This window comes from Podarcis bocagei, assembly GCF_964188305.1.
Source record: "Podarcis bocagei genome assembly, chromosome: W".
In the NCBI taxonomy this organism is placed as follows: Eukaryota; Metazoa; Chordata; class Lepidosauria; order Squamata; family Lacertidae; genus Podarcis; species Podarcis bocagei.
Window position 1 is genome coordinate 71,051,814 of NC_138131.1, and position 23,804 is coordinate 71,075,617.

The 23,804-nt window shown below is 44.9% G+C and overlaps 1 protein-coding gene across 1 annotated transcript in view; it reads left to right on the plus strand.

The window, feature by feature from the left end:
- The window catches only part of LOC308578213 (uncharacterized protein), a gene marked incomplete at its 5' end in the record, with an annotated part of 719,745 nt that extends 716,696 nt beyond the window's left edge, over positions 1-3,049 (plus strand). Inside the window, 2 exons of the mRNA XM_081178465.1 lie at positions 570-749; positions 2,847-3,049. Coding sequence (XP_081034591.1) covers positions 570-749; positions 2,847-3,038 — 372 coding nt within the window. The remainder of the gene's footprint in view (positions 1-569; positions 750-2,846) is intronic.
- Between the last annotated feature and the right edge of the window lie 20,755 nt (positions 3,050-23,804).

Consider the following 23,804-nt stretch of genomic DNA (forward strand, 5'->3'; position numbering starts at 1 on the left):
TTGCAGAGAAAGGATTTGGTCAGTTTAGGAATCAAAATGGTTCCAGGTCGGCCTTCTTGTACTGATCTATGTATGTGCAGTTATGAACATTACTATATATCTAAAACCATAAAATTCCTATCACATACTACCCTTCGGAGAAAAACCCCAACTCACCCTCCCACTATATATCAGGGTCTGGGGGCTTCTCCTTACTCTTATATAGCAGGGTCTGGGGACTTCTCCCTCTGTATATCAGGGTCTGGGGACTTCCGCTTCAGTGTATCTGAAGAAGTGTGCATGCACACAAAAGCTTATATCAGGCATCCCCAACCTGCGCCCCCCCCCCGATGTTTTGGCCTACAACTCCCATGATCCCTAGCTAACAGGACCAGTGGTCGGGGATGATGGGAATTGTAGTCTAAAACATCTGGAGGGCCGAAGGCTTGGGGTGCCTGGCTTATACCAAGAACAAACTTTGTTGGTCTCTAAGGCACTACTGGACAATTTTTATATATATTTTGACTTCATCAGACCAATACGGCTACCTACCTGAATCTAGAACCCTGGTTTTCTTTGCCCCCTTTCAGATCGTCTGTGATTGGACCGATTACGACGAGAGAATGAAGAAGCTTGTCAGTATTGTGGCTGACCAGCTGGAGAAGAACCGGCTCCCTTCGGTGCACCCCCATCACAGCATGCTGTATCCACTGTCTCACGGCTTCCGAAAGGCTATTGCCGAGAGACATGGGAACCTTTGCCTGGACAAGGTGGGTCTATGCTGTGAAGAGGTGTGCGCCGCTCCGTTCCGTCAGAGTTTGAATGCTTTCATGTTGGCTTTGGATATATAATAATATATAATAATTTATTATTTCTACCCTGCCCATCTGTCTGGGTATCCTCAGCCACTCTGGGTGGCTGCCAACCAAATATTAAAAACACAAGACAGCATTAAATATTTAAAAACTTCCCTAAACAGGGCTGCCTTCAGATGTCTTTTAAAAGTGAGATAATTGCTTATTTCTTTGACATCTGATGGAAGGGCGTTCCACAGGGCGGCCGTCACCACGAGAAGGCCCTCTGCCTGCTTCCCTGTAACTTGGCTTCTTGCAGGGAGGGAAGCGCCAGAAGGCCCTTGGGAGAGGGACCCCGGTGTCCGGGGTGGAGATGCTCCTTCAGGTCTACTGGGCCGAGGCCATTGAGGGCTTTCAAGGTCAGCACCGACACTATGAATTGTGCTTGGAAACGTACTGGGAGCCAAAGCAGATCTCTTGGGACCGGTGGTATGTGGTCTCAGTCAGACTGGATTTAAATCCTTTATTTTACAGAAAGGCTTGATCTTGCTGGCATCCTCTTAATATTGACAACCAGAGGAAAGTTTCATCTGCTGGGCTGTTTAGGGCTTTCAAGGTCAGCACCAACACTTTGAATTGTGCCCGGAAACGTACTGGGAGTCAATGCAGGTCTTTCAAGACTGGTGTTATGTGGTCTCTGCGGCTGTTCACAGCCCCCAGTCTGGCTACCACATTCTGGATTAATTGCAGTAAGGTAGCCCCACATAGAGCGCATTGCAGTCGTCCAAGCTGGAGATAACAAGAGCATGCGCCACTCTGGCAAGAGAGTCCGTGGGCAGGGAGGGTCTTATCCTGCATCCCAGATAGAGCTGCCCTGGACACAGAACAGACCTGTGCCTCCATGGGTCCAAAATGACCCCCAGACTGTGCAGCTGGTCCTTCAGGGGCACAGTTGCCCCGTTCAGGACCAGGGAGTCCCCCCCACCCACCCACACACCACAGAACTTCAGTCTTGTCAGGATTCAACCTCAACCAGTTAGCTGCCATCCACCCTCCAACCGCCTCGAGGCACCCGCGCAGGAACTCCACCGCCTTTGCCGGCTCTGATTTGAAAGAGAGGTAGAGCTCTCTATCAGGCTTCCTCAACCTTGGCCCTCCTGATGCTTTTGGCCTACAGCTCCATGGTCCCTAGCTAGCAGGTCTAGTGGTCAGGGATGATGGGCACTGTAGTTTGAAAACAGCTGGAGGGCCAAGGTTTAGGAAGCCTGCTCTGTATTGGCGCCAATGGCTGTTAAGCGAAAAAATTCCAGGGTGAGTGACTCCTTGACAGCCTAGCTCACCGGGGCACTTGTCCCCCATGGGTCCATGCTGTCAGTAAAAGGAGGAAGTCCCAGCCCGGTAATTTGGAGCAAAACAGTGGTCAGTAGACCATGATTCTTACTGTTGCACCACAGGTCTGCCCAGGAGTAAGAACCCCGAGCATGGGGCAATGTCAACTTTTATAACTTCCTTCTTCCCCCCAGAATACACTTCAAGCAGCATCGTTGATACATCATCACTACATCACTAGCACATCACAAATGAGGAGGGGTATACAAGGGTTATGCATTCACTATGAGGTCCCTTTATCAGACCCCTTAAATCTCCATCACTGAAAGAACAATAAAACTCTTGACACGTCCTTTCCCACTGGACTTGTCTGGAGATGGGCATTCAGAACACCTGCCTTGCTAAACTGCCTTGGCAGATGTCTATGGTTGCCCCCTTGGTCCCTCCCTCGGTGGGGTGCCGTGTATGTGCTCTCAGGCTTGGGGAATTCTGGCGGGATGCCCTGTTCCTGCTGCCTACATGACTTCCTGCTTCTTGGCTCATGGAGGGAGGTGGAGCCCAAATTCGTTCAAATGGCGGAATGAGGAGAGTCGGTTAAAGCATAGATTTTCTGCATGTCTTTCTTGGGCTGTCAAGTCAAAGGTATGTATATTTGTAACATTGGAACAACTTCAAAGATGTGGCCTCATGTCCCCCACCCCCATGTCATTTCCGTAACCCGGCTTTCTTGAATCCCCTTGCTAGATCAACGTGCTCCACAAGCCGCCTTACGAGCACCCCAAGGACCTGAAAGGCAGTGAGGGCCGGCTCCGCGTTGGCTACCTGAGCTCTGACTTTGGGAACCACCCCACCTCCCATCTCATGCAGTCAATCCCAGGCATGCACAATTCGGACAAATTTGAGGTGAGGTGCACAAGAGGGCAGCTGTGTGAGTAGCTCAGGCGGCAGAGCGCTGAGACTCTGAATCTTGGGGTCATGGGTACGAGCCCCACGTTGGGCCAAACGAATGAATACAGCCTAGGACCGCCTCTCCACGGAGGATCTAACAGTCTGCAAATAAAAAAATGTTAGAGGTCCTGGGCTTCAGGGAGATTAGGCTGGCCTCGACCAGGGCCAGGGCCTTTTCAGCCTTGGCCCCGGCCTGGTGGAACTCTCTGCCACAAGAGATCAGGACCCTGGGTGACTTCCGGTCGGCGCCAGCGCTAATGGCGGTCCTCTTTCCGAGCTCCGGAGGAGGACTGCTCTGCGAGTTCGGGTCTGACCCGCTACGGCAAGCGGGGGACCCCTAAAATCACAGGCGCGGAAGCCTGTGAACGAGGAGATTCGGTGGGCACCAGGAGCGCCCCCCCTTTACCGCAGAAAGAGCCTTTTTAAAGGCTCCGGAATGACATCGGGGGAGCGCGGTGCTGAGAATCGCTACCCAGCCCGCAGGGTGAAGCCGCGTCGCTATTAGCGGAGAGCGCCGATTCCTTCCTGTAAATTTCGGACTGAAAAAACCCGTGAGTAAGACTGAACGTCTATTTGAAACTAAAGTCTGGAAATTTGGCTGAAAACGGGGAGGTGAAAATTAAGGAAGTCTGCCTTCCCCCGACTGCATGAAAGTGAAAGCAACGAAACTTTAAAGCTGCATCCGCAAGAGACATTGCCTTTGATTAATTAAATCTGACATTTGGACTTTAGATCTCCCCTCTAGCTAGCAGGGCAGAGGGGAGGCAAAAGAGACATTAGTAACTGCATGATCTATTTAAAAGAAAAAAATTTCTGCTGCCTCAATAACCTGAAACGGACTGCTAAATAAGACAATAGGGCACTGAACTGACTTTTCCCTGTGAAGGTTACATTGTGATACAAAGTTCCTGGATTCTTTTGCTACAGTATACCAGAGTAGGCTGAGACAGTATCTACTGGAAAACTGCTGCAATTTATATTTACAAGCCTCCTGATATACTTGTTTTAAACTTTCTTTCTTTCTTTTTGTATTTGGACATTTTCTTTGTCTCTGTATCTGGACATTTTGATTTGCTCCCCCTAGAGGGTAAAGTAAAGGCCGATATAGCTCAAGACAGTGGAATTTTCCATCCGGAAACGGTTCCCGTGGGAAACGACCTTGGGACATGAGTGGTCCACTAGAAGAGATAGCCACAAGAGCTAAGACTAGACAACAACAACAGCACCAGCAACAGCAACAGCAACAAAAGAAGAGAGGCTCGATTACAGGCGCAACCCCTACAGGACCTACAGGAATAACAGGACAAGAAAAAGTGACAGCTGTCTCCATGGATGCTGTGACACAAGCTTTACTTAAGATAAACCAATCCCTGGAGACTCTAACAAAGCAGAGCTCAGAAAATACACAAAAATTAACAGAGTTATCAGCAAGATTAGATCTGAACACAGAATCTATAAACAAATTGGTCCAGGAAAATTCTGCAACACGTAAAATTGCGGAAGAAGCTAGAGCTATTGCTGGAGAGACTCAAGAGAACTTAGAACCGATTGCCAAAAAGGTGCACGAGCATGACGCAACTCTGGCTTTGTGGGAATTACAGAGAAAAGAGAGAAATTTGAAATTGAGATTAATTCCAGAGAACGAAGGTGACAATCTCATGGAGTTTTTAACACAAGAGTTTGCTGACTGCTGGGAAGATTTGGAGGAAGACGAATTTAAAATCACAACAGCGTTTAGACTGGGTAAAAAACAGAACAGAAAGACCCCGAGGGATTGTTTGATTACCCTTAGATCCAAGGAAGAAAGAGACAAAATATTAAGACTACATTTTGGAAAGGCCTTGCAAATTGGAAATTCAGCTGTACAGATTTTTAAAGACATCCCAAAATATATCTTGGATCTGAGAACCTTCTATAAGGATCTGGTTTTTTTGTTAAAGAAGAATACCATCCTCTTTAGGTGGGAATTTCCACAGGGATTGTCTTTCGATTACAAGGGGAAGAAGGTGAAAATAAAGACTATACAAGACAAAGAGAAATTTTTGGAAAGAAACCGAGAGGACCTACAGAAGGGAACTGTGGACCCAATTGCAGAACAGAGGAGAGCAATAGACATTTTGAATCTTTCGTTTGGACACATTCCACCACCATCAGAGGAAGAGCAACAACTTGGAGCTGTTGGAGGAGTGTCAGAAAAATAACAAGATGGCTCTGCAATTCCTTAGTTGGAATTGTAATGGGCTCAATATGCCTTTGAGGAGACGACAAGTTTTTCATATTCTGAACAGAGAACAACTGGATTTGATATGCCTACAAGAAACCCATATAACCAGAGCTCACAGGAGATTACTTATAAACAAAAGACTAGGACAAGAATTTATCTCATCAGACAAAGTCAAAAAAAGAGGAGTTGTGATCTATGTAAAAGAGAAATGGGCTCCAAAAATGATGTTTAAAGATGAACAAGGGAGATATTTGGCAGTTGAGATACAAGTACAAGGAGAAAAATTTTTGATAGTTGGAATTTATGCACCAAATGAAGGTAAAGCTGAATTCTTCAAGAAACTTCATGAAACTTTGACGGACTATCTGGATTATAATATGATAATTATGGGAGACATGAACGGTGTGGTCTCCACTAACATGGACAAGGCACAAAGACTGACAGTTACCAAGGAAGGGAGACTTCCTAAGACTTTTTTTGAAATGACGGAAAATATGGACTTAATAGACATATGGAGAACAAGGAACCCTCTTGAGAGAGAGGGAACCTTTTTCTCCCAAGCAATGACGACCTGGACCAGAATCGACCAAATCTGGATTACTAGTGGGATGGCTCCAAAGATTAAGAAGGTAGAAATCTGCCCAAAAACTTGCTCCGACCATAACGCTGTGAAGATGGAAATGAAACTTACAACAACTGGTCAATTTAGATGGAGAATGAATGACACCCTCTTTCGAGATAAGGAGATCCTCATGAAGGCCCAAAAAACTTTAAAGGACTATTTTGAAATAAATTTAAGGGCCGATGTGGAAAAAAGAGTGATCTGGGACGCAAGCAAAGCTGTGATGCGAGGTTTTTTGATTCAACAAAACTCAATAAAGAGGAAGAAACAGAATGAGAAAAAGGAAAAGATTTTGGAAAAGATAAAGGAAGGAGAGAAAAAATTAAGAGTAAAACCAAAGTCCCAGGAGATTTTAAGAGAGATTAAGTTATATCAAGCACAATATATGGAATTGATGAACCAAGAGATTGAATGGAAGATAAAGCAAATGAAACAAAAGACATTTGAATCGGCAGATAAATGTGGCAAACTCCTGGCATGGCAATTGAAGAAAAGGCAGAAACTAAATACAGTTACAAGCCTAGAAGTGGATGGAAAGAACATATCTAAACCTAATGAAATTAGAAATTGCTTTTTGAGCTACTTTAAAAAAGGGACTCAAGGACCGCAAAATGAAGAAGATATAGATAAATTCCTTGACAAATATGGATTACAAAAAATCTCTCATCAAAGTAAGATGGATCTGAATCAGAGAATAACAGAACAAGAGATAGAGGCTGCCATTCAGAATATGCAACTGGGCAAATCTCCAGGACCAGATGGACTGACTTCCAGATACTACAAATCTTTGAAGGAGTGGTTGATTCAACCATTAAAAGAAGTCTGTAATGAGATTCTAGAGGGAAAAAAGGCACCTGAATCGTGGAAAGAAGCGTATATTTCACTCATACCAAAGACAGAGACTGAAAAGACTCAATTGAAGAACTACCGCCCAATATCACTACTTAATGTGGATTACAAAATTTTTGCAGACATTTTGGCAAAAAGATTTAAAAAAGTGTTGATGGAAAAGATTCATAAGAACCAAGCAGGCTTTCTCCCAAAAAGACACCTAGCAGACAATGTAAGGAATATAATAGACATTTTGGAAAAGTTAGAGGTGAATATAAATACTAAAGCAGTATTGATTTTTGTGGACGCGGAGAAAGCCTTTGACAATATTTCTTGGAGTTTTATGACAAAGAATCTTCATGGGATGGGGGTAGGCCAAGGTTTTGAGAATGGTATGGGTGCAATATATTCTGAACAAAAAGCTAAGTTGATTGTAAATAATGTAATAACTGAGGAACTTAAGATAGAAAAAGGAACACGACAGGGGTGCCCAATTTCCCCATTGCTTTTTATTTTGGTTCTGGAGGTGTTGCTGAATATGATTAGAAATGACCAGCAGGTCAAAGGTGTACAGGTCGGAGCTAAACATTACAAGTTAAGAGCGTATGCAGATGACCTAGTATTGACTTTGCAAGAGCCAAACACTAGTACGAAAAAGGTGCTAGAAATAATCCATCAGTTTGGCCAGGTAGCCGGATTTAAGTTGAATAAACAAAAAACTAAAGTTTTAGGAAAAAATTTAACAGATATGGAGAAGGAGAAATTCCAAGAGGAGACAGGGTTGACGGTGGTCAAGAAGGTGAAATACCTAGGGGTTTATTTGACATCTAAAAATTTGAATTTGTATAAGGATAACTATGAAAAATGTTGGTCAGAAATTAAAAAAGATCTAGAAATATGGTCAAATTTGAAATTGTCAATGTTAGGCCGAATTGCAGTGATTAAGATGAATGTATTGCCTAGAATGTTATTCTTGTTTCAAACCTTGCAGATTCTTGACAAGATGGAATGTTTTAAGAGGTGGCAGAAAGATATCTCGAAATTTGTCTGGCAGGGCAAAAAGCCCAGAATCAAATTTAAAATATTGACAGATGCTAAAGAAAGAGGGGGTTTTGCCCTGCCGGACTTAAAATTGTACTATGAGGCAGCAGCGTTTTGCTGGCTGAAAGAGTGGATGCTCCTCGAGAACACAGACATTTTGGATTTGGAAGGTTTTAATAATGCATTTGGTTGGCACGCATATCTATGGTATGATAAAATTAAGCTGCATAGGGCCTTTAAAAATCATATTGTCAGAAAAGCATTGTTTAATGTTTGGATAAGATATAAAGATCTGTTGGAAAACAAAACCCCCAGATGGGTGTCTCCAGTGGAAGCTAAAGCAGTGAAGAAACTCATATCCTTAAAGGAAAACATTATGAAAATGGTTTACAGGTGGTACATGACCCCAGTCAAGCTGGCAAAAATTTATCATTTGCCTGATAATAAGTGTTGGAAATGTAAAGAGACTGAAGGTACCTTCTATCACCTTTGGTGGACATGCCCGAAGATTAAGGCCTTCTGGGAAATGATTTATAATGAAATGAAAAAGGTACTTAAATGTACTTTCCCTAAAAAACCAGAGGCCTTTCTCTTGGGCATTGTCGGCCAATTGGTGTCAAAGAGGGATAGAACTTTCTTTATGTATGCTACAACAGCAGCAAGAATACTCATCGCAAAGTATTGGAAGACACAAGATCTACCCACTCTGGAAGAATGGCAGATGAAGGTGATGGACTATATGACATTGGCTGAGATGACAGGCAGAATCCGTGATCAGGGAAAAGAGACGGCGGAAGAAGAATGGAGAAAATTTAAAAGCTATCTTAAGGACTATTATAAACTTGATGAATGCTAGAATGTTGAGGTTTTCAGGAAAAAAGGGATACAGTGATATAAGACCAGATTATAGAAAAGATTAAGACGACAGAGGTTGGAAAGGAATATTTAGAAGTTGCTAAAAAATTATGGACATTGGGATGCAGAAAGGGGGGATATGGGGGAGTCCCGGAAAAGAGGTTTATGAAAAAATGTTATGAAATTATACGTGTTTGTATGTCTTTTTAGGTGTTTGTTTGTCTTTAAAAAATTCTGTAAAACCAATAAAAAATTTATATATAAAAAAAAAAGAGATCAGGACCCTGTGGGATCTGACATCTTTCTGCAGGGCCTGTAAGATGGAGTTGTTCCGCCGGGCCTTTGGTTCAACCTGACTCCCCTTCTCTTTTTGTGTAAGGACTAGTATGAAAGAGGCCTCCCAGTGTTCTCACAGGCCCATATAAGAGTTGGGCCTGATGAGCGTTTACTGTTCCCAACCCTAATCCTGCGGAAAGCCATCTAATTGGATTTGAATTTGATCCTGGCTTGTTTTCAGGAGGTAATTTCGTTATTGCTTGATTTTATACCAGTGTTACATATTTGGTGTTAGCCTCCCTGAGCCCGGTTTCGGACGGGGAGGGCAGGATACAAATAAAAGTTGTTGTTGTTGTTGTTGTTGTTGTTGTTGTTGTTGTTGTTGTTGTTGTTGTTGTTATTGTTATTATTATTATTATTATTATTATTATTATTATTATTATTATTATCATCATCATTATCCTCTTAATTTGCATCAGCCCTTGGTTGTAGCAATAAAACAACGAGATGATCTGCAAGGAATAGAAATGAAAAATCAATGATATCAAATACATTTGAGGGTTTTGAATCGAGAGTGGACCTTATTCTGACTGCCCCAGCTCAAAACCCGGCCGCCTTTGCCGTCACCTGCTCCTCTTGATCTGCCAAGAGAGGACTCTGGGGTAGTGGTTGGGCAACCCGGAACAGGCAATAAAGGAGGGGTAATCATCTCACGACAAACCTAGACAGCATCTTAAAAAGCAGAGACACCACCTTGCCAGCAAGGTCAGTATAGTAAAAGCTATGTTTTCCCAGTAGTGATGTATGGAAGTGAGAGCTGGACCATAAAGAAGGCTGATCGCCGAAGAATTGATGCTTTTGAATTATGATGCTGGAGGAGACTCTTGAGAGTCCCATGGACTGCAAGAAGATCAAACCTATCCATTCTGAAGGAAATCAGCCCAGAGTGCTCACTGGAAGGACACATCCTGAAGCTGAGGCTCCAAGACTTTGGCCACCTCATGAGAAGAGAATCATAGAATCATAGAGTTGGAAGAGACCACAAGGGCCATCGAGTCCAACCCCCTGCCAAGCAGGAAACACCATCAGAGCACTCCTGACATATGGTTGTCAAGCCTCTGCTTAAAGACCTCCAAAGAAGGAGACTCCACCACACTCCTTGGCAGCAAATTCCACTGTCGAACAGCTCTCACTGTCAGGAAGTTCTTCCTAATGTTTAGGTGGAATCTTCTTTCTTGTAGTTTGGATCCATTGCTCCGTGTCCGCTTCTCTGGAGCAGCAGAAAACAACCTTTCTCTCTCCTCTATATGACATCCTTTTCTATATTTGAACATGGCTATCATATAACCCCTTAACCTCCTCTTCTCCAAGCTAAACATGCCCAGCTCCCTTAGCCGTTCCTCATAAGGCATCGTTTCCAGGCCTTTGACCATTTTGGTTGCCCTCCTCTGGACACGTTCCAGTTTGTCAGTGTCCTTCTTGTACTGTGGTGCCCAGAACTGGACACAGTACTCCAGGTGAGGTCTGACCAGAGCAGAATACAGTGGCACTATTACTTCCCTTGATCTAGATGCTATACTCCTATTGATGCAGCCCAGAATTGCATTGGCTTTTTTAGCTGCCGCGTCACACTGTTGGCTCATGTCAAGTTTGTGGTCAACCAAGACTCCTAGATCCTTTTCACATGTACTGCTCTCAAGCCAGGTGTCACCCATCTTGTATTTGTGCCTCTCATTTTTTTTCCCCAAGTGCAATACTTTACATTTCTCCCTGTTAAAATTCATTTTGTTTGTTTTGGCCCAGTTCTCTAATCTGTCAAGGTCGTTTTGAAGTGTGATCCTGTCCTCTGGGGTGTTAGCCACCCCTCCCAGTTTGGTGTCATCTGCAAATTTGATCAGGATGCCCTTGAATCCATCATCCAAGTTGTTGATAAAGATGTTGAATAAGACCGGGCCCAAGACAGAACCCTGTGGCACCCCACTAGTCACTCTTCTCCAGGATGAAGAGGAAGCATTGATGAGCACCCTTTGGGTTCGGTCAGTCAGCCAGTTAAAAATCCACTGAGTGGTAGCATAGTCAAGACCGCATTTTACCAGCTTCTTTATAAGAATATCATGGGGCACCTTGTCAAATGCCTTGCTGAAATCAAGGTAGGCTACATCCACTGCGTTCCCTTCATCTACCAGGTTTGTAATTCTGTCAAAAAACGAGATCAGGTTAGTCTGACATGACTTATTTTTCAGAAATCCATGCTGACTATTGGTGATCACAGCCTTCCTTTCTAGGTGCTCACAGACTGTTTGCTTAATGATCTGCTCCAGAATCTTCCCTGGTATTGATGTCAGACTGACTGGGCTGTAATTATTTGGATCCTCTCGTTTCCCCTTTTTGAAAATAGGGACAACATTTGCCCTCCACCAGTCTGCCGGGACTTCGCCTGTTCTCCAGGAATTCTCAAAGATGACTGCCAGTGGTTCTGAGATCGCATCTGCCAGTTCTTTTAATACTCTTGGATGAAGTTCATCTGGCCCTGGAGACTTGAATACATCTAAACTAGCCAAGTATTCTTGTACTATCTCCTTAGTTATTCTGGGCTGTGTTTCCTTTGCTGAATCATTTGCTCCAAATTCTTCAGGTCGGGCATTGTTTTCTTTATCGGAGAAGACTGAGGCAAAGAAGGCATTGAGGAGTTCAGCCCTTTCTGTGTCACCATCTTCTCCTCTGAGTGACCCCACTGTTTCTTTGTTCTTCCTTTTGCTACGAACATACCCATAAAAGCCTTTTTTGTTGCTTTTAACCTCTCTAGCAAGCCTGAGTTCATTCTGTGCTTTAGCTTTTCTGACTTTGTGTCTACACGTGCTGGCTATTTGTTTGAATTCCTCTTTGGTGGTTTCCCCCCTTTTCCAGTTTTTGTACACATCCTTTTTTAATCTTAACTCAGTTAAAAGTTATTTAGATAGCCACCCTGGCTTCTTTAGGTCACCTTCCATGTTTCCATCTCATTGGTATTGCCTGACGTTGTGCTTTTACTATCTCCCTCTTAACAAACTCCCAGCCATCATGAACTCCCTTTCCTTTTAGTATTACTGTCCATGGGATCTCACCCAGCATTTCCTGGATTTCCTGGAAAAGACCCTGGTGTTGGGAAAGATGGAGGGCACAAGGAGAAGGGGACAACGGAGGACGAGATGGTGGGACAGTGTTCTCGAAGCTACCAGCATGAGTTGTCTATTCCACCATGAGTTGTCTATTCTATGATTCTATGATTCTATGATTCAAAGATGATAAAGCTCTGATTGGGCTTTTTTCAAATTGGTGTTTTTGGGGTTAGAATGCACATTCAACCAAAAATCGCAGGTGACATGTTTGTTACCAGCCCAAATCAAGAATAGGTGTTTTGGTTCCATCTCAATAGTAAAAGGACAAATAAGCTTCGATTGCTCTTTCGGTGTTCATTCACCCACAAATAGCAAAGCGGTGCAATAAGCCTAAACAAAGCCAAACAGGTTGTTTTGTTTTCCAACTACATAGAAAAAAGAATTTTGGATTGCGTTTACTTCATTTCGTGTTTTTTGCTTTTAATGCACATTGACACAGAAATCGCAAAGTGTGTGTAATGAGACCAAAATAACACAACACCATCTTTTCGCTTCCATATGCATAGAGAGAGGACATATAAGCTTTGATTGGGCTTTTTTCAATTCGCATGGTGTTATTTGGGTGTGCGCCAGAATCACCCCAAACCAATGGAAAAAGGTATTTTGGGTTCCATCTACATAAAAAGAAGATGATAAAGCTCTGATTGGGCTTATTTCAAATTGGTGTTTTTGTTTGTTTTTTATGTTTTTTTTAAAGATATTTTATTAAATTTTCACAGTAAAAGACAAAAAAAAACGAAATCACACAAAACAAAAAACAATACGATACAAAAATACAGACATAAAACATACAACATAGTTAAACCAAACTTCCATAACCCTCTTTCTTGACCCCCCTCGCCTCTCCCTTTCCTGTGTTCCCATTTACCAAATCATGTTCAGCAATTTGTTTTAAATTAAACATTTCAGCTATTATCTCTCCAATTTTACCCTTTGTTATCAAATATTTAGATATTTAAACTTGACATAATATTATTCAAATTTCTTTTTTTTTATAAAATTTTTATTGGTTTTACAACATTTTTAAGAAAAACAAACAAACACAAAAAGTGACAGACATACATGAATAGTTTCAAACATATTTTCATAAACCTCTTTTCTTGAACTTCCCCATACCCCCCCTCTCTGCATCCCAATGTCCATAATTCAACTAGCAACTCCCAGTTGTTACTTTCTAATCTCTGTCATCTTAGTCCTCTTTTATAGTCTAGCCTTGTATCCCTGTACCCTTTTGCTTCTAGAAACCACAACATTTTAGCATTCATTAAGTTTATAGTAGTCCTTAAAATAGCTTTTAAATTTTCTCCATTCTTCTTCCACCGTCTCTTTTCGTTGATCACGGATTCTGCCTGTCATCTCGGCCAGTGTCATATAGTCCATCACTTTCATCTGCCATTCTTCCAAAGTGGGTAAATCTTGTGTCTTCCAATACTTTGCGATGAGTATTCTTGCTGCTGTTGTGGCATACATGAAGAAAGTTCTATCTTTCTTTGTCACCAATTGGCCGACAATGCCCAAGAGGAAGGCCTCTGGTTTTTTAGAAAAGGTACATTTAAGTACCTTTTTCATTTCATTATAGATCATTTCCCAGAAGGCCTTTATCTTCGGGCATGTCCACCAAAGGTGATAGAAAGTACCTTCAGTCTCTTTACACTTCCAACATTTATTGTCGGGCAAATGATAGATTTTTGCCAGTTTGACTGGGGTCATGTACCACCTGTAAACCATTTTCATAATGTTTTCCTTTAAGGCATTACATGCCGTAAATTTAATACCGGTGTTCCATAACCATTCCCAGTCAGCTGACATAATGTTATGTCCAACATCCTGAGCCCACTTAATCATAGCCGATTTAACTGTTTCATCCTGTGTGTTCCATTTCAACAACAAGTTGTACATTCTAGATAAATTCTTAGTATTGGGTTCTAACAATTCGGTCTCTAGTTTTGATTTTTCCACCTGGAAACCGATTTTCCTATCCTGTTTAAAAAATTCCATTATTTGGCGATATTGGAACCAATTTTCTACTTTATGCTTCAATTTCTCCTGACTTTGTAGTTTGAATTTATCTCCATCCTGTTCTAAGATTTCCCAATACTTCGGCCATCCGACCTCCATATTGAGTTTCTTCACTGCTTTAGCCTCCACTGGTGACACCCATCTAGGGGTTTTATTTTCCAATAGATCTTTATATCTTATCCAAACATTAAATAATGCTTTTCTAACAATGTGATTTTTAAAGGCACTGTTAACTTTATCATACCAAAGATATGCATGCCAACCGAAAGCATTATTGAAACCTTCCAGATCCAAGATGTCCGTGTTCTCGAGGAGCATCCATTCTTTCAGCCAGCAAAAAGCTGCTGCCTCATAATACAATTTTAGGTCCGGCAGGGCAAAACCCCCTCTTTCTTTAGCGTCAGTCAATATTTTAAATTTAATTCGGGGCTTTTTGCCCTGCCAGACAAATTTCGAGATGTCTTTGTGCCACCTCTTAAAACATTCCATCTTGTCAAGAATCTGCAAGGTCTGAAACAAAAACAACATTCTAGGCAATACATTCATTTTAATTACTGCAATTCGGCCTAACATTGACAGTTTCAAATTTGACCATATTTCTAGATCTTTTTTAATTTCTGACCAACATTTTTCATAGTTGTCCTTATACAAATTCACATTCTTAGATGTTAAATAAACCCCTAGGTATTTCACCTTCTTGACCACAGTCAAACCTGTTTCCTCTTGAAATTTCTCCTTTTCCATATCTGTTAGGTTTTTCCCTAAAACTTTAGTTTTTTGCTTATTCAACTTAAATCCAGCTACCTGGCCAAATTGTTGTATTATTTCTAGGACCTTTTTCGTACTAGTGTTTGGCTCTTGCAAAGTCAATACTAGGTCATCTGCATACGCTCTTAACTTATACTGTTTAGCTCCGACCTGCACACCTTTGACCTGCTGGTCATTTCTTATCATGTTCAGCAACACCTCCAGAACTGAAATAAAAAGTAATGGGGAAATTGGGCACCCCTGTCGTGTTCCTTTTTCTATCTTAAGTTCCTCAGTCACGACATTATTTACAATCAGTTTAGCTTTTTGTTCAGAATATATTGCAGCCATACCATTCTCAAAACCCTGGCCTACCCCCATCCCATGAAGATTCTTCCTCATAAAACTCCAAGAAATATTATCGAAGGCTTTCTCCGCATCCACAAAGATCAATACTGCTTTAGTGTTTATATTCACCTCTAGCTTTTCCAAAATGTCTATTACATTCCTTACATTATCTGCTAGGTGTCTCTTAGGGAGAAAGCCTGCTTGGTCTCTATGAATCTTCTCCATCAAGACTCTTTTAAATCTTTTTGCCAAAATGTCTGCAAAAATTTTGTAATCCACATTAAGCAGTGATATTGGGCGGTAGTTCTTAAGTTGGGTCTTTTCAGTCTCTGACTTTGGTATGAGTGAAATATATGCCTCTTTCCACGATTCAGGTGCCCTTTTTCCCTCAAGGATCTCATTACAAACTTCTCTTAGTGGTTGAGTCAGCCATTCCTTCAGCGATTTGTAGTATCTGGAAGTCAGTCCATCTGGTCCCGGAGATTTGCCCAATTGCATATTCTGAATGGCAGCCTCTATCTCTTGTTCTGAGATTCTCTGGTTCAAATCCATCTTACTTTGATGAGAGATGTTTCGTAGTCCATATCTTCCAAGGAATTTATCTATATCTTCTTCATTTTGCGGGCCTTGAGTGTAAAGTTTTTTAAAATAACTTAAAAAGCAATTTCTAATTTCATTGGGTTTAGATATGTTCTTTCCATCCACCTCTAGGCTTGTAACTGTATTTAGTTTCTGCCTTTTCTTCAGTTGCCATGCCAAAAGTTTGCCACATTTATTTGCTGATTCAAAAGTCTTTTGCTTCATTTGCTTTATCTTCCATTCAATCTCTTGGTTCATCAATTCCATATATTGTGTTTGATATAACTTGATCTCTCTTAAAATATCCTGAGACTTTGGTTTTGTTCTTAATTTCCTCTCTCCTTCCTTTATCATTTCCAAAATCTTCTCTTTTTTCTCAGTTTGTTTTTTCCTCTTTATTGAATTTTGTTGAATCAAAAATCCTCTCATAACCGCTTTACTTGCGTCCCAGATCACTCTTTTCTCCACGTCGGTCCTCAAATTTATTTCAAAATAGTCTTTTAGGGTCTTTTGGGCCTTCGTGAGAATCTCCTTATCTCAAAAGAGGGTGTCATTCATTCTCCATCTAAATTGACCAGTTATTGTGAGTTTCATCTCCATCTTCACGGCGTTATGGTCGGAGCAAGTTTTTGGGCAGATTTCCACTTTCTTAATCTTTGGAGCCAGTCCACTAGTAACCCAGATTTGGTCAATTCTGGTCCAGGTCATCATTGCTTGGGAGAAAAAGGTTCCCTCTCTCTCCAGAGGGTTCCTTGTTCTCCAAATGTCTATCAAGTCCATGTTTTCTGTCATTTCGAAAAAAGTCTTAGGGAGTCTCCCTTCTTTGGTGACTGTTAGTCTTTGTGCCTTGTCCATATTAGTGGAGACCACGCCATTCATGTCTCCCATGATTATCATATTGTAATCCAGATAGTCCGTCAAAATTTCATGAAGTCTCTTAAAGAAGTCAGATTTGCCTTCATTTGGTGCATAAATTCCAACAACTAGAAATTTTTCTCCTTGTACTTGTATCTCCACAGCCAGATATCTCCCTTGTTCATCTTTGAATATCATTTTTGGAGCCCATTTCTCCTTCACATATATTACCACTCCTCTCTTCTTAACTTTGTCTGATGAAATAAATTCTTGTCCTAGCCTTTTATTTGTGAGTAATCTCCTGTGGGCTCTGGTTATGTGAGTTTCTTGTAAACATATCAAGTCCAGTTGTTCTCTATTCAATATATGAAATACTTGTCTTCTCTTCAAAGGCCCATTGAGCCCATTACAATTCCAGCTAAGGAATTGCAGCGCCATCTTGCTATTTTCCTAAGGCTCCTCCAACAGCTCCAAGTTGTTGCTCTTCTTCTGATGGTGGTGGTTTTTGTCCAATCGAGAGATTCAGGATATCCAGTGCTCTCCTCTGTTCTGCAAGTACGTCCACAGTCCCCTTCTGTAGGTCCTCCTGGTATCTTGCCAAAAATTTGTCTTTATCTTGAATTGTCTTTATTTTCACTTTCTTTGCCTTGTAGTCGAATGACAGTCCTTGTGGGAACTCCCACCTGAAACGGATAGAATTTTTCTTTAGCAAAAGAACCAAGTCCTTGTAGAAGTTTCTTAAATCCAAAATATATTTTGGGATGTCTTTAAAGATCTGTACAGCTGAATTTCCAATTTGCAAGGCCTTTTCAAAGTGTAGTCCTAATATTTTATCTCTTTCCTCCTTGGATCTGAGTGTAATCAAACAGTCTCTCGGTGTCTTTCTATCTTGCTTTTTACCCAGTCTAAAGGCAGTCGTAATTTTAAATTCGTCTTCCTCAAGGTCCCAGCAATCCGCAAACTCCCGTGTCAAATATTCCACAAGGTTGTCTCTTTCATTCTCCGGAATCAGTCTTAATTTTAAATTTCTCTCTTTCCTCTGTAACTCCCACAAGGCCAAAGTTGCATCATGCTCATAGACCTTCTTGGCAAGTGGCTCTAATTTCTCCTGTGTCTCTCCGGCAGTGGCTTTTGCCTCTTCGGCAATTTGGCGCGTGGTGGCGTTTTCCTCCACCAATTTGTTTATAGATTCTGTATTCTGGTTTAATCTTGCTGATATTTCTGTTAATTTTTGTGTGTTCTCTGAAGTCTGTTTTGTCAAAGACTCCAGAGTTTGGTTTATCTTGAGCAAGGCCTCTGTCACAGCTTCCATAGAGACGGCTGCTCCTTTGTCTTGTCCTGTTGTTCCTGCTGATCCGGCTGTTGCGCCTGAAATTGAGCCTCTTTTCTTTGCCTGTTGCAGCTGCAGCTGTTGTTGTTGTTGTTGTTGCTTGATCTTGGCTCTTGTAACTATCTCTTCTTGTGGGCCACTCATGTCAAGGTCAATTCCCACGGGATTATTCTCCCTTGGAAAATTCCACTGTCTTAGGCCGTGCCAAGTTTTACTTTATCCTCTAGAGGGAGCAAATCAAAATGGCCATAGAACGGGATTTCCAAATACAAAAACAAAGGAGACAGTCCAAGATGTAAAAAAGAAGGAGATTAACACAGTCAAAGTCAATGTTGCTAAAGACTTATAACTTCAAATTGCCACAGTTGCCCAGTTTATACTGTTTCTTCTTATGATATACAGTGATCAGGCACTGTGGAAACTTTGTATCAAAGTATCACTTCACAGGAAAAAGTCAGTTCAGTGTACTAAAAAGGCAGACCGTTTCATGCTTTCAAATGGGTGAGATAGCAGAGGTTTTTTTCCTCCAAATAAATCATGCAGTTGTTGGTCAGATTCACCTCCCCTCTGCCCTGCTTGCTAGAGGGGAGATCAAAGGTCTAAATGTCCGGTTTATATGATCAAAGAGCAGGTTTAAACGGATGCAAGTTTAGAGTTCCGTTGCTTTCACTTTCATGCAGTCGGGGGGAGGCAGACTTCCTTTGCTTAAATCTCCCCGTTTTTAGCCCAATTTCTAAAATTTTAAAGGGTCCCGATTATTTTCCAGCTCTTACTCACGGGAATTCAGTCCAAATTTTCTTTTCAGGAAGGAATCGGCGCTCTCCGCTTATGGCGACGCGGCTTCACTTCGCAGGCTGGGTAGCGACTCTCAGCACCGCGCTCTCTCCCGATGTCGATCCGTAGCCTTTAAAAAGGCTCTTTCACGGTACCGGGGGGGCGCGAAGGTGCCCACCGAGTCTCCTTGTTCTCAGGCTTCAGCGCCTGGGATTTTAGGGGTCCCCCGCTCGCCGTAGCGGGTAAGACCCGAACTTGCGAAGCAGTCCTTCTCCGGAGCTCGGAGGTAGGACCGCCATTAAGCGCTGGCACCGACCGGAAGTCCAATATTATTCAAATTTCATCTTTGTTCTTATAGTTCAGTTATTTTCATATTTCGTTCAACTAGGTTACTAATGCCATGTTGTCTTTATATCCTGCATCATTCTAACATTCATACATTTTACAGTACTTTTGCAAATAGTCCTTAAATTTTTTCCAGTCCTCTTCCACTGTCTCTTCTCCCAGGTCTCGCATTCTGCCAGTCATTTCTGCCAATTCCACGTAGTCAATCAGTTGCATCTGCCATTCTTCCAGAGTGGGCAAATCTTCTGTCTTCCAGTACTTTGCGATGAGTATTCTTGCTGCTGTTGTTGCATACATAAATAAAATTCTGTCCTTCTTTAGCACCCTCTGGCCAACAATGCCCAAAAGGAAGGCCTCTGGTTTCTTAGGGAAGGTATATTTAAATACCTTTTTTAGTTCATTATTGTCAGAGCTGCCCAGGGTCCCAGCTCACAAAGGACCAACGCCAGTCCGTTGTTATATACAAAAGTCTTTATTGAAGTTCAGTTTGTCTTTCACATCAGGAGCGTGCAGCTCTACGTCTGAGACTCTAGACCGCCGAAGCTCCGTCTGAGTCTCCTCCCTCCAGACACCAGTTTAAGACCCTAGCCTTGCTCCACCTCTTCCTTTGCTCTTTCCTCCTCTGGGTCCGCCTGTCAGCTGGGGTCTCGCCCTTCCTAGACTCTTCTGACGCTGAGTCCCCTGAGTCTTCCCGCTGCCTCCGGCGGGCTTTAGGACCTGGTTCCCCATCCGGATTTCTGCTGTCCCGCGCGCCTGTACATTCGAACTTGGCGTGCGCGCCCAGCCGGCAACCCTCCTCCTGACCGTTACACTGCTCCTGTCACTGCTTCCCCCTTCGGGGAGGCCAGCTGCACCTGACATCCCCTCTGTTCCCCCACTCTCCGACAGAGGCGTGGTCAGTCCCGACTCTTCTTCTCTCCCTGCTGGAGGAGACGCTGCCCCTGACACCTGGGACTCTTCCCCCCCACTATGCTCTGGTGGGGAAGCTGGTCCTGATCTCCAGCTGCTGCTTTGGGAGTCCCCGCTGGCCCCTTGTTTCTGGTGTGTCTCCCCTGGGACCCCCCTTGCCCCTACGCTGCCCTCAGATCCTTCCCCTTTGCTCTCCATCTCCTCTCTCCCCTGTACCTCTGCTCCTGAGCCCCTGACATCCATCCCGCCCTCGAAGCCCCCCTTCCCCCCTTCCCCTCTTCTGGGGCGGGTTCCGGGTGCTCCAGTGCTGTGGGGGTGAGTGCGGGATACAGTTCTTTCCCCCTGGCGTGCAGCCGACCAGTTGGATCCGGCCAGCCCGTAATGGCTCGCCGACGTCGATCTCCTCTGCTTCCATCTCTCTGCATTCGTGTTCGAACCCAAGGTCCTCCCCCAACACGTCCATGTCCGTCTCTCCCCCTGTTACCTCGGGTGATGCTGCGTGCCAGGGCCCCCTTAGCAGTTCCCTGCTCCACCCCACCTTCGGTTGAGTGTCCCACCAATAAGAGCGGTCCGTGGCAGACCCCAAGAGTGATCCCTCCGGGGAGCTTGTGTCTGGCGCCGTTTCCTCAGCAGATGAGAACCCCTGGAACGTGCTGGTTGAAAGTGTGGGTGTGAAAATCTGCTGTCTGTGCGGGAAGAGTGCATGGAACTCGTCTTTGAGGTAGTGCTCCTCCAAGGCATAGTCCGGCACCCACCTGTTGGCGCTGGCCGGGGTACCTTCCCTGGCGAGGAGATATTCAACTCCCTCTTTCCCCCATCTTGAGTCTAAAATCTCCGTGACCTCATTGAGTGGCGCCGCCCTCGGTGACCCCTCCCCCGTTGGCGACTTTCTAAGTGGGCGAGGTGCGGTCCCTGGCGCCTGAAACCTGTGGGGTTCCTTGTAGGGTGTGAGGACTGACCTATGAAATACCGGGTGCATTCTGGAGCCCTCCGGGAGTGTCAACCGGAAGGCCACTGGGTTGATTTGTGCCTCGACTTGGTAAGGCCCTAACTGCTTGTGTTTGAGCTTCTTCTTAGCTAACGTTCTGGCCGGCACTGCCTGGGCCGCTAACCAGACCCAGTCCCCCACCTGGATGTCTTCCCCGACTCTCCTGTGCCTGTCTGCCTGCACTTTGTAGGCGTGTTTTGCTAGTTCCAAGGTCCTTCGGAGTTGGTCGTGGACCTCCTGTAACTCTGCTGCCAAGTGCTCTGCTCCCCGTGGCTCCCCCTCCCCCTTCGTCTCTAACTCCGGGAAGGTTCTGGGATGCCGCCCATTGTTGGCGAAGAACGGTGTCACCCCTGTAGACCCGTGCTACGTGTTGTTGTAGGCAAACTCGGCCAGCGGTAGGTAGTCCACCCAGGTCGAGGGCTGTTGATTCGCGTAGCATCGCAGGTACTGCTGCATGATGGCGTTGACCCACTCCGCTTGTCCGTTGGTCTGCGGGTGTCGTGCCGACGCTAAGTTGATCTTGACGTTCAGGATGCCCAGCAGCTTCTGCCAGAAGCTCGAGACGAATTGGCGACCCCGGTCAGACAGGATGGACCGTGGTAAGCCGTGAACTTTGAACACGTGGTCTATGAACAGTTTGGCAGTCTGTTCCACTGTGGCCACCTTCGCGCAAGGAATGAAGTGCGCCATCTTGGTGAACAGGTCTACGATCACGAGTACCGCTGTTTTGCCTCGCGAGCTGGGCAGATCTGTGACAAAGTCCAGGGCCACTTTCTCCCACGGTTCGAGCGGCGTCTGTAGCGGTTCCAGCAGTCCCGCCGGCTTCTTGTGCACTGGTTTGGCCCTTTGGCATGTGTCACACCTAGAGACGTAATCCGCGACTTCTCCCCTCATCTGGGGCCACCAAAAGTCTCTGGCCACCAATTCCGCCGTCTTGTCCTTGCCGAAGTGCCCAGCACTGGGCGCGTCGTGTAACTGCTGCAGGACTTTAGCTCGGAGGTCGTCCCCAGGCACGTAGAGAGCTCCTTTGCGGGTGAGCAGTCCGTCGCGTATCTGGAACTCATCGTCCTTCGCTGTGCCTCTTCGCAGCTCCTCCATCTTGGATTGTGCGAAGGCATCCGTCTGCAGTGCGCGACGCACTGCATCCAGGTCCACGGTGGCTGAAGCGCATGCCCACGCTTTCGGTGCGAAAATGTGTTTGGCCGCCACCAGTGCCGCTTCCTCGAGATACTGCGGTTTCCTGGATAGTGCATCTGCCATGACGTTGTTGTCTCCCGGGATGTATTCTATCCGGAAGTCGAAATCCGCAAAGAACTCCGCCCAGCGGATGTGTCTCTGGTTCAGGAACCGCGCCGTGCGCCAGTACTCCAGGTTCTTATGGTCCGTGCGGACCTGCACAGTGTGTCTGGCTCCGATGAGGAAGTGCCGCCACGCCTTGAAGGCTGCATGAATGGCCAACAACTCCCTGTCCCAGATGGTGTAGTTCTGTTCCGACTTGCTGAGTTTCCTGGAGTAGAATGCGCAGGGCCTCCAGTTCCCTTGCGGATCTTGCTGCAACAGGACCGCCCCCACCGCTCTGTCTGATGCGTCAGTCTCAACCCTCATTGGTTTGCCGGGGTTTACGTGTAGCAGCTGTTCTTCGGACGCGAAGAGATGCTTGAGTCTCCGAAAAGACTGTTCCGCCTGGTCCGTCCAGGTGAACTTCTTCTTCTTGGAGCTGAGGGTGTCCGTGATAGCCGCCGTCTCCTTCGCGAACCCCTTGATGAACTTGCGGTAAAAGTTGGCGAAGCCGACGAACTTCTGGACCTCCTTCCGATTGCGCGGGCTCTTCCAGTCCAACACCGAGCGGACCTTGGCGCTGTCCATGGCGAGTCCCTTGTCGGACAGCTTGTAGCCCAGGAAATCCACCTCCGTCACGTCGAACTGGCACTTCTCCAGTTTGGCGTAAAGTCTGTGCTCCCGTAGTCTCTGCAGGACCTCCTTGACGTCTCCCTCGTGAGCCTCCTGCGATTCCGAGAAGATCAGGATGTCGTCTAGGAAGCATACGCACTTCTTGTAGAGGAGGCCCACTAACACGTGGTGCATGAAGGCTTGGAAACAATGGGAGCCATTTTGCAGACCAAACGGCATAACTCTATATTCATAGGTGCCTAAAGGCGTAAACATGGCCGTCTTCCACTCATCGCCCTCCCGCATGCGTATAAGGTTGTACACCCCTCGTAGATCCAACTTGGTGAAGATCCGTCCCTTCCTCACCGTCGCAAGCAGGTCGTAGATCTTGGGCATGGGGAATGCTGTGGGCTTTGTCCTGGAATTTATGATCCTGGAATCAACTACGATTCTCCGTTGGGGCGTGTCTTTCTTCTTCACGAAAAACAGGGGACTGCCCCCCACTGCTTTGGATTCAAGTTGTGATCTATGAACTCCCTGAGTTCTTGCAGTTCGTCCTCAGACATGGAATATAGTTTTCCAGTCGGCAGTGTCGCCCCCGGTAGGAGGTCAATCGTGCAGTCGTAGGGCAGGTGGGGAGGCATCTTGTCCGCTTCCTTCTCGCAGAAGACCTCCAAAATTGCCTTGTACTTGTTGGGCACCACCTGCACCATGCCTAGGTGTAGCTGCTGTTCATCTTCCTGTCCCTCCTCTTCCTGGCCGGTTCGGATGCAGTGTTCTGCGCAGTAGGAGGAGCAGAAGGTCAATTGCCGCTGGTACCATGCTAATGCCGGGCTGTGCCTATCCAGCCAACTCATGCCCAACACTATGGGCGTGTCCGACAGGTGGGTGACATTGAAGCTGATGACTTCGCAGTGATTTCCAATTTGCAGTACCATAGGCGGCGTTTGCTATACCACCTGT